The sequence below is a fragment of the Meleagris gallopavo genome, chromosome 22 (assembly GCF_905368555.1).
Source record: "Meleagris gallopavo chromosome 22, MGAL_WU_HG_1.1, whole genome shotgun sequence".
In the NCBI taxonomy this organism is placed as follows: Eukaryota; Metazoa; Chordata; class Aves; order Galliformes; family Phasianidae; genus Meleagris; species Meleagris gallopavo.
Genome location: NC_139425.1, coordinates 11,270,219 through 11,285,519, shown reverse-complemented (window position 1 = coordinate 11,285,519; position 15,301 = coordinate 11,270,219). Strand labels below are relative to the sequence as shown.

At 41.3% G+C, this 15,301-nt stretch overlaps 1 protein-coding gene across 2 annotated transcripts; it reads left to right on the top strand.

Annotated features, from left to right (window-relative positions):
* Positions 1 to 3,301: 3,301 nt before the first annotated feature.
* STX16 (syntaxin 16) lies at positions 3,302 to 13,646 on the top strand. Of its 2 annotated transcripts, none has more exons than XM_010722554.4 (9): positions 3,302 to 3,674; positions 5,964 to 5,975; positions 6,819 to 6,926; positions 8,082 to 8,222; positions 8,728 to 8,890; positions 9,821 to 9,912; positions 10,146 to 10,289; positions 10,786 to 10,866; positions 11,727 to 13,646. In XM_010722554.4, exons 1-9 carry the CDS (start codon positions 3,540 to 3,542, stop codon positions 11,829 to 11,831), a joined length of 981 nt encoding a protein of 326 aa, XP_010720856.3. In that variant the 5' UTR covers positions 3,302 to 3,539; the 3' UTR covers positions 11,832 to 13,646. The 2 variants fall into 2 exon arrangements, with proteins under 2 accessions (XP_010720856.3, XP_085097796.1); XM_085241670.1 differs by having other exon boundaries at positions 3,303 to 3,621; positions 5,932 to 5,975.
* The last annotated feature ends 1,655 nt before the right edge of the window (positions 13,647 to 15,301 follow it).

The following is a 15,301-nucleotide window of genomic DNA, read 5'->3' as shown; positions in this document are numbered from 1 at the left end:
TCCATTTTGCCAGGAGTTCCTCAGTTCCCGTGCAGAAAAAGCATCTCTAGCGATGACAGAGCTAACCCAGCTGCTTTGCCAATTTGTAATATAGAAACTTTCCTGTAGAAATTTTCTGGCAGCCAAGTGTCCCAGCTGTACAAGGATGGTGGGATTTGCCATGGCAAAATACATTTAATGGTCCATTAATCCTACCTTTGGCACAAGCCTATTGTTCAGGCTTCCAAGCTCTGCAGTATTTCACCTCCTCCATGTATCTACTCAGTTACACAAGATAAAATGTCATGGGGGTTGACCTTCATCTGACCAATGAAGCACAGGGCCTGTTTGCCCTTGATTTAGCCTCAGTAGCTGAAGAGTGGGAATACAGAGATCCTTCTGCCGGGAACTGGATGGAGAGAAAGGAGTTTGTAATCATAGTTCAAAGGCTGGCTTTTGAAATATGGCTCTGATTATCTTCCCATTAAAAAGAAATGTTTAGCTATCCGCTCCAAAATAGATCTTTGAAATCTGGAGTATTTCTGCCTCCCTTTGGAAGCTTGATCCAAATGCTACGGTAGCAAACAGAAAGTTCCCACCATTTTGGATTAGGCCCTGGATGTGGGAGGCAGTGGGTGCAGGAATCTGTGCATGCATGCAGCATTGCTATTTCATTGCTCATTAAGAACTGCAGAACAGAACAGGCATTAAAAAAGCAGTTCAGAGGTCAAAGAAAGAGGCAGCACTCCGGACAGCAGTAAATATATGGCAGTGAATTCTAGCACTAAGAAGCAACAGCCCAAAATATTAATAATTTATGCTTAGAAAGATATATTTAGGGATAGGTGCTGTCTTAGGGAGAGAAAATATGGTCAGTTTTATGAATGGTTTGAGTGCAACTTTATAATGCAGTGGTTTGCCCTTGCCTTGAATGCAGGAAAGATGTAGAGTGACCTCAGTCCTCTGAAGGTTAAATATCTTCTAATTTCTAGTCTACGTTTATTCATCACCAGAGAGGTTAGACCTACCAGCTTTTCTCTGCCTAGAAAACTAATTACAGAGCCAATCAGGTTAGTCTGACACTACCCACCTTCAGTAAATGCATGTCATATTTCAACTCTTTTCTATCTGTCATCATATCTCGTATTATTCTTTCCTGCTAACTTTATCCCAAAGTCCTGTATGTCAGTGGGATCAGGTTTGAATCATTTTTCTCCTATTTAAATTCTGGAACAACTTTTCCTGCTCTCACATTGTGTTCCGCTGCTCCTGCAGTGATGCTGTTAAGTAGCCAGATACATTCCTGACAGGCGAGTCCTGTTAGGTGTCTGGGTCAGAAATTATCGTCCCATTATGATCTTTATGTTTTGTTCCACTTGCATGAGATAATTCCTATCTCCATGCATTCATTTCCTCTGTGTACATTTCCACTATATATTATGCATTCATCTGTGTCCTGCCTCTCCCTCTGTCATCACCTCTGTTTCTTCTCTACTTCAATTCCTGGTCTGTATGCCTGAAGAACATTTTGCTATTTGTTTTAATTTCCTTTGCGAGGTTTAACTCAGCTTTGCTTCTGGCAGATTTCCCTTTATGCCTACACTTCCTAGCTTCTAAGATGTAGTTTTCTTTGATTAATCCTTTTTTTCCATTCCTTCCAGTCCCTTTGCTTTTTCCTAATGTACACTTTGAAGTGGTTATTCACTGAGTTAGCTCTGGACTGCTTCCTTATAGAGTTTTATCCCACTGTGTATCAGTCCCAAATGTTTTTTATATCTTTTACTTCAACTCACAGCCTGCCCAACATTCAAAGCTTAGAAAGCTGTCAGAAAAGAACTAAAAGATGTAAATGGCCACTGTGCCTCGACTTCCAGCCCATTAGGGCCAGAAGGGTTCCCATGGGGTTCACATTGCCATCCCTCCAAGTCAGAGATCCCAACCAGCTTTCTCTGCGTATGCATCCAGAACTAAGAGATCTCTGGGTGCGTGTGAAATTCCACTCCACTTACAGCCACGGCAGCAATGCCAAGAGAGGGCTGGAGGATCATTAACTGAAACTGTTCTCAGAATAAAAAACTGTTACAGTAGATTAAAAATTAGCATGAAGAAATGAAGCGTATACATGTATTTTTAAAGCCTCTGTAAGGCAGCCAAAGTGAAAACACATTTCACCAGACCACGAAAAATGAAATGCGTGTGGTGATCCTCATAAGACTGGAGCTTATTTCCTTGCTGAGTTCCAAGTTTTGGGTCTCTCCCGCTGAGCAGAAGGTCTGCTTGAGAAAACTCCCCAGACGCCTTATGGCAGCAAAGAGATTCCTCTTTCTGCTTTTCACTGCACAAGTCTGCCCAAGTGGCTCAATAAAATGGGGCAACATTTCCAGAAAATGGGGTTGTGATTACAGCCTCTGCTCCTTCCATATGTGGAAATAGTAATTCTTGTTTTATTTGGGTGAGAATTGAAGCTGTTGGTCACAATCCCTGGAGACATTCAAGTACTGCAGAACTGAGGGACGTGGTCAGGGCATGGCGGGATGTGCTGGTGGTTGAACGCAATGTCCTTAGTGGTTTTTTCCAACTTTAATGATTCTGTGATTCCAACATGCAGCAGTGGAGCTGATGGCACCGAGGAGCAAAAAGCAGTGGGAAAAAAAATAAATAAAATAAATAATTTTGGTCAGCCTTGTCGGAAAAAAAAAAAAGTCAAACCCAAAGCTGTTCTTGAAAATGGCCCGTCCATTTGGGAGAATGTTCTGATTTTTGGATGGTCAGAGTTGACAGAAAGATTTGTGTAAGATGGGGTGTTTTGTAGTTGCTTTTTTAATGGAAAATTAACTGAAAGCGAAGCAAATTTTGGGCAGTGGTGGGGATTCAGAGGAGAAAAATGAGAAAAGAGAAGCAGTGAAATCAAAATGGTCATTCTACAGTATTTTATTTTGAACCCAAACCGTGCCTGCTTAGGGTACTTCAAAGCAGTGAGAAGCAAAAGCACAGAATAAATAAACGGGGAAGTGTGCTCTTGGCTCTCGGCGTTTCTGTCAGTGCGGCCGTGGGGGCAGGACCAGGCAGGGCCAGGCAGGTTGGTGCCCTGGGCCCGGCACGGGGCACGCAGGCCGCCACGCCCGCCCTTGGTCACAGCAACGGCAGTCACCGCGGGGCTCCGCTGCCTTCCCACAGCCCGCTCAGGGCCGGGAGCCGCGGGTCGTTCCGCCCCGAGGGCCTTTGGCAGCCGCCCGCACTGCTCGCCGCGCTCTCCGCCACCCCGCTCTCAGGCACGGGCCCGGCGGAAGGGCGGAACGTTGGTGCGCGGCTGCGGGCCCGGGCGGGGCGGCGGAAGGACGGAGCGATGCACCGCGCGGAAGTGAGCCGGGCCGCGGCCGGGGCCGCCGACGGATCCGGGGGGATGCGGGGGGCCGGGGGCCGGCCGGCGCCGGGGGGCTCTGCCCACGCTCTCTGAGCGGGCCTCTGCCCGCAGGCCCCGGGCTCAGCTAGGGCCCCGCGCCCGGCGGACTGGCGCTGAGCGGCCCCGGGGCGGGGGTCCCCCGGGCGGGCGGGCGGCCATGGCCACCCGGCGTCTTACCGACGCGTTCTTGTTGTTGCGGAACAACGCGGTGCAGAGCCGGCAGCTGCTGGCCGAGCAAGTGAGTAGTTACGGCTCCTCCAGCCCTCTGAATTCACGTAGCATGGCTGCTGCGGTGAGTCTCCTCCCTTCATCCTATGTACCTTGCTGCGTCGAGGGCTGCCCGCGGCCGCGCCGTGCCCGCTGCTCCGCGCCCCCCCGCCCGCCTCCCCCGCGCGTAGGGCGAACAGAAGAGCTCCGTGCCGATCCCTGCGGGTCCCTCCGCGAGCGCTGCGCCCAAAGCGCCGTTAGCCTTGGCGGGAGGTCATTGCCCACTGATTTCTTTATGCTTTCCCAGTGATAAAAGCCGAACTTATTCTGTGGAGAGGAACTCTTCTATTCGCCTGTTTGGGCGCCGTTAAATGCGGTGCTTTGGGTTATTCGATGTGTCCGTAGTGTTTCCTCACACCCGACACCTTTCCCCTCGATGCAAGGAAAGCTGTGAGGCCGTGTGTGCGGTGGCCGGGAGGTGACGGTGTGATGCCTTCCAAAAGCATCGCTTCGTGGCCCTTTCTGTGGCTTTTTGTATGTTTTGAGCTGGTCACACTGCGATGGGAAACAAACACGGAAGACCAGAATTTTCAGAATAACTCTTCCCAAAACAAGCATCTACCAAAGCAGTTTCCTGGGGGAAATTTGAACGGTGCCTAAAACTTTTGATTATAGCATTGAAGCTGCTGGGCAGCTCGGCTTTCTGGGGTCTTAAGCTGCTTCTTAAAATGTATCATTTGTTTGGAACAGCATCCAGTAAATATCTGCCAGCGGTCTCATCTCCTTGACTTGCTTTGCATTCATGTGTTTTTGGTTAGGGGAAAAGCAATGCTTCGTGCCACTACACTGATTTCAGCTGATGAGTTGGCACTGAGCGGTCTTCGTTCATTGTCCATTTAATTACACTTGTATCTATACAAGCTGTGTATTGAATTTATTTACAGACCAGGCAGCGTCAATAACGATATGTATTGCAGTATTTAATTTGACACTGCATTTGATTCTTGTTAACAATTATTTTGCTGATATCAATAACATTTTGATCATTGGAATTTTATAAATGTTTATAGAAAATGAGAGTGGCACTGCATGCAGGCTGCTGAGCAGTGGAACTGCAGTGAGCACAATAACATTTAGCATTTGCATGAAATGTTTATTTGTCATGTTTGTTAACATGAACCAAAGAATTTTCTGATGCTCGTTCCAATGCTGCCAAAACCAAGTGGCTGGAGATTGGTCCTGGCTTCAGCAGCTGGTGGGGTTGATCAGTGGCTCAACTGTGCACACTTCCAAGTTCCATAGTTGCTGCTTCCTGTAAACACAGTGAGCAGGGCAAAGATGTCAATGTGAGCTCTTCACTTTCATGTTTCTGAGGTGCTTATCACTATAGCTAATAGCTAATTACTTTTTCTTTTGGGCGCTGTCCCCAGAGCAGGATTGCTGCACACCAGCAGGGCCGTGTTGCAGTCTGTAGCTCATAGTGTTTGGGCTGATCCTAGTTTGCTCTCCAAGCCTCTCCTGAAGAAATACTTTGTTATGAGGGCACTGTGTCAGAAGCAGCTTTCTGCCTTGGGAGTTGCGTTTTCACACTGTCAACCACTCCTTAAGCTCAGCTAACTGAAGTAGCATCCCTAACAGTACAGCTGTACTTGAGAAGCTGAGTGCAGGGTAACAGAGGTCATTAATTGGAGCTCGCTGCTTTGGCAAACCACAAGTATGCTGTCCTTGTCTCAGATCTCACGTGCTAACACAACCAGCAGCACGAGGAGTGATGAGCTGCAGAGCTGCAGATGTGTTGCAGATGCCAACCGAGGGGTGTCACACACACATGTACTGATGCTACCTGAAATTGAAGTGTTTGCACGTGGGAGCATATGCCGCACTTGCTTTTGCTTTTCGCCATTTGCTGTCTGTTTTATCCTGTGGTAACTGAGGTGCTTATCGATAAATGTCTGATAAAGTTTGTAAGCTTTGTAAACTTTGTTTGGAGAAGTGTAATTCTTCAATCAGTGGAAACTTCAACTCACCCATAGATGTTAAACACTGCAGTAAAATTGCTCTCGTGCCATGTTTGAATATATTTCAGTGTTTTCACTCAGAAGATTTTGCAAATCAGTTTTTAACCTGAAAAGCTTGTGTTCCAGGCAAAAAGGCTGTCTCAAATATATCATGATATTGTACTTGTTATTGAATAGTGTTGTTTTTAAAGTCCTTTTATTTGTTGTAAACAATTATGTATTTAAAACAACAACACCAAGCTACTAGTATTTTCTCAACTAACTATACCCTGTATGTGTCCTCTGTGTCTTTTTTCCCTTTTACCTTTCGCTGTCTCTAACTGGACGGGGCTGATGGGATCCACAAATCACTTCAGGAGCTGGATGAGGTATTGTTTATCACATCTTATTTTGTCACACTGCATCAAGCACACATCACTGAGCAAAAATGTTCTTTTCTTTACAGTGCTAGCTTACTGCATTTCATTATATAGGAGATGTACTTGTGTACAGTCTGACAAGGCTGCCAAGAAGAGACAGGCATTTTGTGAAATTACAGTGCCACATTTATATGTATATACATATCATCTAGTTTGGCTTTTTGTATCCATGCAGAGTACAGTGAAGCTATTCACAATACTTTATGCTATGAATTATATAAACTCTGGTCAGGAAACAATGTTGGGGATAAAGAACAGGCTTTCAGGAAACCACTGTTCAGGAAGGAGGAAGGACTGGTTTATAAAGGAGGTGGAGAGCCATAAAGATTTCTGGGCCTGATGGAAGAAAATAAGAAATCTGGAAGAATGGGCAGTGCAGTAATTAGATATGTTCTAAGCAGTATCATTTGTTGCCACTTTTTTCTGTCTGTAGGAGATGAAGTTATCTTATCTCTAGAATTACAAAGCTGGCTTCAGCTGACAACCTGAAAAAAATGATACTGTCTCCCAGTTTCGTTCATAACCTTTTAGTACTTCAACCTACAAAATGAATTCTTATCCCCAAAATAGTTTCCAAGTATAGCATCCCCTCTGTAACTGCTGTAGTGCTGCTGTACAGCAGTGTGCCTGTCTTCAATAATTTATACCTGCATCACATGCATACACATGCTTGAAGTTCCTTTTTATGGGAGAAGAAGGCACACAAGCACTTTTCCTCAAGAACTGCCATCTAATTTGAGTAATATCTATTTGCCATCTCTTCCAAGAATATATTTCTTTTATCTTCTGCAGCTTGCTGATGATCGTATGGCCCTGGTGTCAGGAATAAGTTTAGATCCCGAAGCAGCAATTGGTGTAACAAAACGCTTACCTCCCAAATGGGTTGATGGAGCAGATGAAGTAAGTTGTATGGCAAACCCAACACTGAGTTTTTTTCATGTAGAAATGTATTCCTGTTGTTAGTTATGTTGCCAATGCCATAAGTTTTATGATAGAAGTAGTATGTGAAGATTTGTGTTTTTTCTAACTTCTGCCACCCCTGTTCAAAGAAAATATCAGGCAAGATGTCATTTATTTCCTCGAAGGATGTATTGCAAGTGAAATGAAGGAGTCTTGGAGCAAAAATTCCTGGAAGCTGAATTGATATCATCAGTGAGGCTCAGTGCTGATACTACATTTGAACCACTAGGATAGATAATGCTATCACTGAACATTTTGACTTGAGGCTGCAGGAAGGGTCCTAAAGCTCTCAGCACAGCAAAATTCTTCTCAGGTAGAGACTTTGAAGGGAGAGGACAAAAGATGGAACACTTTCTATAGGCTTTGTTTGAACCCATTGAGGGATCCAATTGAATAGAATAGCAGCTTACTACTTGGAAAGAAGAAGCTTTAGTGTCTTCTAGCAGAAGCTCTCCCACTTGTGAGGTACAGATGAGCTGCAAATTCTTGAACTATTTGGACAAATGTGAGGGAATTGTTCTGGAGACATCCAATTAAGAATCTTCTCCAGTATTTGGAGTGCGAGGCTCCTACTTTACTTACAGAAAACCCATTTAAATTGTCTTCTCAGAACACAATCTCATTGGTTTTTGTGTGCAGAAAGATGATCAGTTTTACTAGGACTGTAATCATTCTTACAGGTCTGTTTTCATGGCTAGTTGGAGAGCACATCATTTAGCTTTAACTAAGTTCAATCTGTGGCATGTTTGACAGAGTTTGAAGGTGTGACCTGAATTTTTATTTACATTTTCAGAAGTTGGCTAAACTTTTCTTACTATATTATATAATAAGTATAGTATTGCAACTCAGTAAAGCGCATTTGAGAAGAGCAGTCTTGTCTTATCTTAACAAGCGGAGGTTTAAAGATGATGAATTCAGGTAAGTTTTCAGTTAGTAAGAACGATCTTTTTGTGGGTTTTTGGTTTTTTCTAATGATCTTCGATCTGTTTTTTGTTATGAGATTGGTTTCTATATTTTTGCCTAGCATTTCTCAGAAGATTTTCCTCTGAAACGTTACTCAGTTTCCTTTCCCTGTTGTTGTGTTTGTTGTTTTAGATTCAGTATGATATTGCCAGGGTGAAACAGAAGATGAAAGAATTAGCCAGTCTTCATGATAAACATCTGAACAGACCAACACTAGACGACAGCAGTGAAGAAGAGCGTGCAATAGAAATAACAACCCAAGAGATCACACAGGTACAGAGTACTTTCGATTCTGAATTTACAGACTGATGTATCTGTAACAGATATCATGGTGAGGCAGTGGTTTTCTTGGAGTAAAACATTTCTACTCTAAGTCAGTGAGCCAGAAATCCTGGGCTCTTAGCTTGGTTCTGCGCTGACCATCTCAGTGAGCTCTGAGTGAGTGACTTAACACTCCAACCCCTGCAGCCCTATTTTTACTTGCCCATTTCCTTTTCTATCTCGGAATGGATGGGAGATTCAATTAAATCATGTTTACAGCTACCTCACAGAAATACACAAAGACATTCTATGGCTTTCAGTCCAAGCAGTTACAAGGAAGCAAATGTCTTAATCAGAAGTACCTGTGTTACTGTGCTATCCTGTTAGATTTACGTTTCTCATCTATATTCTGTATTTCTATGTCCTTTTAAACATTGCACTGGGCAACAATAAATTCAATGTGATATTTGAAGCGTGAGTTGCTGTATGTTTTTAACTAACTGAATTGTTTTCTCAGTTATTTCACAGATGTCAGAGAGCAGTCCAGGTGTTGCAGAGCAGGTCACGGACTTGTACAGAACAAGAAGCACGTGTTCTCAGGAATGTAGTGTCTTCCTTAGCACAGTCCCTTCAGGAGCTATCCACCAACTTCAGGCACGCACAGTCTGACTATCTCAAACGTAAGCATCAAAGATGCAGTAATGCACAGGCACTGTTTGTGGAGAGCACTAATTAAGGTGTGCTTATTTTCTTGTTTAGGGAAGTATAGAGAAGTTAAGTGATATTCCCAGGACCACAAAAGGTATAATAGAGTGGAGATCAGAGTTCAGCAATTTCTGCTTCACAGCTCTACCTCTCTACTTCATATTGCTAAAGCAAAAATACCAGTTAGACTTCTCAATGAAAGCAGTGTGTTTCAGCCATTTACACTCTTAACATATTATTACTTCTCAAATTGTGATCTGCCCAGCTACTTCTGTTGTGCTGGTGGAGCAGCTGTTGTTTTTCAGAATGATACCTGCTGTTGATTAGTAGTTTGCGATAGATGAAACTTTAGAAGGGGTCTGTGATAAAGTTCTGCAACCTTAAACAGCTTGGAAATTGATTATTCTGATTCAAATCTAATATTCAGTTGTTTTTTGGCAAAGTAATTTCAACTTCATATGTAATAACTGATCTTCAGATCTAGTACTGCAATTTCTTCTTGTGGTATAAATGGTAGAGGTGGAATGAGGGTCAGAAGGTTCTGTTCATACAGAATAGAGTGATCGTACTCTAAGACTCTTGGCTTACTTAACTCTTTAACTTCATGGAACATAGTGACTTAAAATCACTCTGTTAATCTGTCTTGTAAGCGTGGTTGCATTTGTTACACTCTAAGCAGTAAGCTTATGTGACAGTTACAATTTAGACACTGTCGTTTATCAGAGATTTTCTTATGCTTTTCTACCTATTGCTTCAGTCCTCATTCTTTCTCTCTCGTATGTGTCACGTTTCCTCCAAAAGCTGTTGGAAAATACTCTCCTACCTACAGCTTTTGAAAGGTGATAGAAAATCTGAGTGACTTCAGCGTGAGTCCATTGTGCTCCAGCATAGTTTGTCTTTCACAGGCATGAAGAGTAGAGAAGAAAGATCCAAACACTTCTTTGACACCTCAGTCCCACTGATGGATGATGGGGAGGATGATACACTTTATGACAGAGTAAGTTAAGATATTAAGCAAATTCAATTTAAAGAAACTTCTTAAGTTACCAAGTTATTGTAGTGACACTAAAACTCTGTTTGTAATGTACAGTAAGATTTTTCTTGACTAGTTTTCTACTATTGAAATTCCAAAAGGAATCTTATGTTGTGGAATCTTATAATTGCTATAATTATTGCTAACGTTTTTACTCTAGAACACATAAACAGCAATTAAATCTTTTATTTCAACAGGGTTTTACAGATGACCAGCTAGCATTGGTGGAGCAAAACACATTGCTGGTGGAAGAGCGGGAACGAGAAATCCGTCAGATTGTACAGTCAATCTCTGATCTCAATGAAATATTTAGGGACCTGGGAGCAATGATAGTAGAACAGGTACATCAGCACCACAGTGAGATATGGGAGACTGCATGTAGCATTAAGGTTTACAGACTCCTTATGTTGTAATACAATGTTCTCATGTTGTAATATCATGTTTTCACTTTGGTTAAGGCTAAAGTATCCTCTGCTTGAAATCTGTAAGAAGATGATCTAATGAAGAAAAAATAACCATTTATGGGTATTAAACTAGAAAAAAATGTAGAATTCCAGATTCTGTTGATTATTTCTCCCAGAAAGTTTAGATTTAATGTCAGCCAAAAGTTCCTGACCTGGGTCATAGCAGTTACTAAAGGCTGTGAGATAAGGCTGTGAGATGAGATAGTGACAGAGCTGCCAGTTAGGCAATAAGCCAAGAAGGTCGTTTCAAGATAGTCCAACTAGATCTTCTAATGAGCTGTTTACTGTAAGCATTATTGCTCTGCTGCTCATAAGCACAATCTTTTCAAAGTTTATTTTGGTTCAGTTTGATCCTTCTCTCTGTTTCATTTAGGGAACAGTTCTAGATAGGATTGACTACAATGTTGAACAGTCGTGTATCAAAACTGAAGAGGGTTTAAAACAACTACATAAGGTAAGCTGGTAAAATATGGGCTGTTTGCATATCTAGTTATCTCAATGATAAAAAAATGATTATTCAGAGACTATAAAAGAGAAGAATTAATATTTTTCCCTTTAAAAAATTCAGTGCTTATGGATTTAAAAAGAACTAAATGCAAGTTTTGTTTAGTTTAGTTTCTGTTAGCAGAGTTTCATTTGGCTTTTGGAGAGTTTTCTCTACATTTTTATTCCCTGGGAAAAAGGGAGAAAATGAGAAAAGGTAATTAGAAGAAAGAAGGAGTGAACCAAAACAAAATGAAAGCTTTCAGTTCTAACTGAAAGTAAAATGCACAGCTGAATCAGGTACAATAAAAATGCCAATTTAAAAAATGAAGCTTTGTTGAATTTTAGTGTCATGCAAATATGATACAGAAATGCTATTTTAACACAATGAGTTAAAAATATCTTACCAACTTTTTCCATTTGGACTTCCACACACCCAGTGCCTTGATTTTTATTTCCACTGTCCACATAGCTCAATTCCACTTTAGATCAATTGTTGTTCTATACAGCTCATGTCCTGTGCAGCCATCACACCTTCTCAAGGACTACAGAAAAGTCACAGTAAGGTTGCATAACCAACAGGAGGATGCATTATTTTCTGTAGTGTTTCATATTTAATGTGGATAAATATGCCTTCAGTCTGCGCTTTCCTTCACTGCAGTCTTTGGTGCAGGCTGGAGTTATTTTGTGGGAGTTGCTTGCAATATTCAGTGTACGAAAAGCCAAGTTAGCAAAGAGAAGTCGAGGTACATGTCTTCAGTGTACTGAGGAGTCTGTGCTTACTACTTTGCATAAATTGAGGCATTAACTCTTTCTTCTCTGTTTCTACAGGCAGAGCAATATCAAAAGAAGAATCGGAAGATGCTTGTTATTCTAATTTTGTTTGTTATAGTAATTGTCCTCATTGTTGTTCTTATTGGCGTAAAGTCACACTAGGTTTCACTTCATTTTCTTATTTTTGGAGTTTACGTGAACTTTTTTCCCCAATGTGAATGGATGGACCTGCACTCAAGAAAGCTGCCTTTGAATGTATACACCCTCGTGGTACAAAGTCTGTGCAATGCTTCTGTAGGATTCTTCAAAGTTCAAATTTGGTGATTAGTGAGGTGTTGGTAAAGTGTAGATGGAGAATGTCAGGAAATCTGATGCTCTCAAATGAATCATTTGGTTCCTTGTCCAGAGGTATTTGGAAACGTGTTGCTTAAATAACTACAGAACTGTAATTTATTAGAGAGTTCTCTAATTAGTTTGTTACAGTGAGAAAGAATATGTTGTCTTCTGTACAGCCACAATTTTTAAGGCTTCAAATTTAAACCATGTTCCTGAGTCATGGGACTAGGGCTGAGGCACGAGGCACAAAAATGTCTGACTTCGTTTTTTCAGACTCGAAAACTCAGAGGAATTGGAGATGAAAAAGATAGCTTTTAACAGGCAGAGCCTAATTCCATCCCTGTGATCTTAATTTAGATATTGCTAAAGAATCATTACTAAGAATCAAAATAGTATATGATCCTGTAGATAACAAGATTTAATCACTAGTATAATTTAACACATTTAGCTAATTAAATTTTTTTTGAGCTTGAGCAATCATGCGAACTTTTTTTTTTCTTTTTACCAGAAAGATCATGCATATTTATGTGCTTTAAAAAAAAAAAAATACTGCCATTACATCAAAGCGGTGATGAAGTTAAACCTGAAAAATAGAGATTTCCCTTTTGGCTTTCTACACAGTGTGACCTGCTGTGGGGGCTCTTGGCTCTTAGTTGTTTTCTAAGCTGTTTGTTTTACAGTGCTTCTGTCCACACGTGGTCTTACATATGTAACTTTACTGCGATATGTATTAGATCCATTTTCCCATAACAGTTATTTTTTTTCAAATGCCTGCCTAGAAAAGGATGCATTTTGGGTCTCCTACTGACCATGATGCCATGCAAGTGATGTGTCCTAGGAGGTCTTCAGTGGAAAATTACCTGTTTATTTAAAAAAAAAAAATTTCTTGCAGTGGGAAATTTTGCTGTAGGCCATAAGAAAGGATATGTAACAGAGGATTCATATTTCAATCCAGGCCTAAAGTAGTGTGCAATTGTAGAGGCCTTGCCTTAATATTTTTAATATGGCTCTTCTGTATGGACTTTCCCTCAAAGAGACTGTAACTTAATTTCCTCCATTTCTGACTGATGCAGTGCTCCCCGTAAACTTGCAGAGGTGTTCTGCTCAAATGCCCTGAAGTGCAGTTTCGTAATATGTGCTATGATTTTAATGTTGCACCTGCCCTGAACTTGTGTTTACAATGTACTGAGGAGGTCCTAAGATGTGGGTTTAAACAGACTCGATGCAGGAACAGGCCTGAAAGAAAAGACTACAAAAACATGTAAGCTGTGGCTTATTGCGGAGAGATTTGTACCACTGTGTTACCTCCAGACAAAGGGGATGTTGAACTTCCAAAGCTGCCAGTTCAAGCCCTTGTTGAAATTCACACAGTAGATCAGTGAAAGAAGTATGCTTTTAGTTGGGTGTGCAGTCTCTCTGTTCTGGTAATAGATCTTTTCGATGATCGTGAGTAAAACTACTGTCTCCCTAGTGTGCTGGCTACATCAGTTGGTGTGAAGCAGCATATTGCTATAATTTAATATACTGTATTTGCAACTTTCTAACATGAGAACGTGTTATTTATTTCTGTCTTGACTGGTGCTTTTGACATTTTATCATGGCTAAAGGATTCAAAGAAGTAATAAAACACTTCCAACCTAATTGGTCAGTTCCTTTTTCTTAAAATAGTGTAAGCTGAAGCAAATTCTTGTGATGTTAATGTCTACATATATTCTTCAAAATTAAATAAAAGCAGCAGTGACATGAAATACCTGATTTTTTTTTTTTAACTTTTTGCAGCACAATTGCATTGTCAAGTGATTTTCACCCCATGTAGTCCCCATTGAAATGCCAATAACTTAGCTGAGGTAATTGACTACTTATTTGCTACCTAAATTCTGTTAAAGGAAATGCACTTTGTTAATATGCGCTGCATAAGAGGTTGAATTCCAATGTGAATTGTCCTGTTTGACTTGAGCTAGTTTGATTTGAGGCTGAATTTATTTAAAAATAATTATCTAGGCTTCTAAATCTTCAGATGTCTAGTTTGCTGCAATTCAGTCTAAATTATTTATAGCTAAAGCATAAACCCTTATGCAGTGCTTTGTAAGAATAATCTCTATGTGGAGTGGTATGGAATGGAAAGCATCAGTTCCCAAAGAAGCCACTGCACCTGAGAAGTAGCTTGGCTGTCTGCTACCTGCTCAGGTGTTACAGGAGCAACAGCTACCTGAACCTACTGACTGCTTCTGACCAGCCCTGTAACCATCTCTGCATGCTGCTGCACAGAGAGATGGCATATGGTTCTGCGGGCTGGGGCTTCTTTGTGGTTCCTGGATTCTCTTCCCAGGTTGTACTGAACCTCTGACAGCTTACAAAATGCAATGGGAAACTGTGTGAGTCCAACAGAGAATGCTGCTAGAGCATCTCCCAAGAATCCATGGCTCCCCACCTGGTGTGAATGACCTATAGAGCTGTTGGCTTGTACAGAATTGCTCCATTAAATTGCTCGTAAGCATACAAAAATAAACTTGTTAACAGAAGTTAATTCTAGTGATATTTGGAAATGACAGTATTACAAACACTGTAACAGTGAATTAACTTCTACTGCAAAACTGTAGAAACACTGAAAAGAAAATGGAACAATCGCTTTGTTATTTTTTCCAAATAAGTTAGATAATATTCACTGAAACAGGGAATGCATCATGCTTTTACATATTAAGTATGGTGGAATATGCAAGGCTGCTTGAGTGGTGTAATTCTATGAATACTTGCAATTTCTGGAGGATTAATAACTGCTGTGCCCAGGGAAGGCTGGTCTTTGGCCCACAGGAGTCCAAATGCTTGCAGCTGCTCTTAGTAGAAAGCATGTCAAACTTCTTTACTATAGATAGAATGACAGGGAAAGTCAGTTCTATTGCTTTGATTAGGACTCTGCTGCTCTTAATGAGGGAAGGGTCATGGTTTAGATGCAACTGCCTACCGCTTTGTTTCTTCAGGGTCCTACACATTTGAGGACAGAAGTGTATTATTACCCTTGCAGCAGTAGGAATAGCAGAATGTACTGCATGACAAAGGCTTTATTTGGTAGAATCCTTTGAATGTCTCAATCCTGAAATAATTCTGTTATTTTCTTTCATATTTCCCACATTGTCCATATAAACTGAGATAATAACCCCAAACAGCTCATGTTCTTTGGCCCAGCAAAGAGGCTTGTAAAAGTTGGCTTACATATCTCTATATGGAGTGTTACTGAGTGCTGGAGTTTGGACTTGTTTATGGGGTTATCCCATCCACAATTGACCTCTGTAATTGAT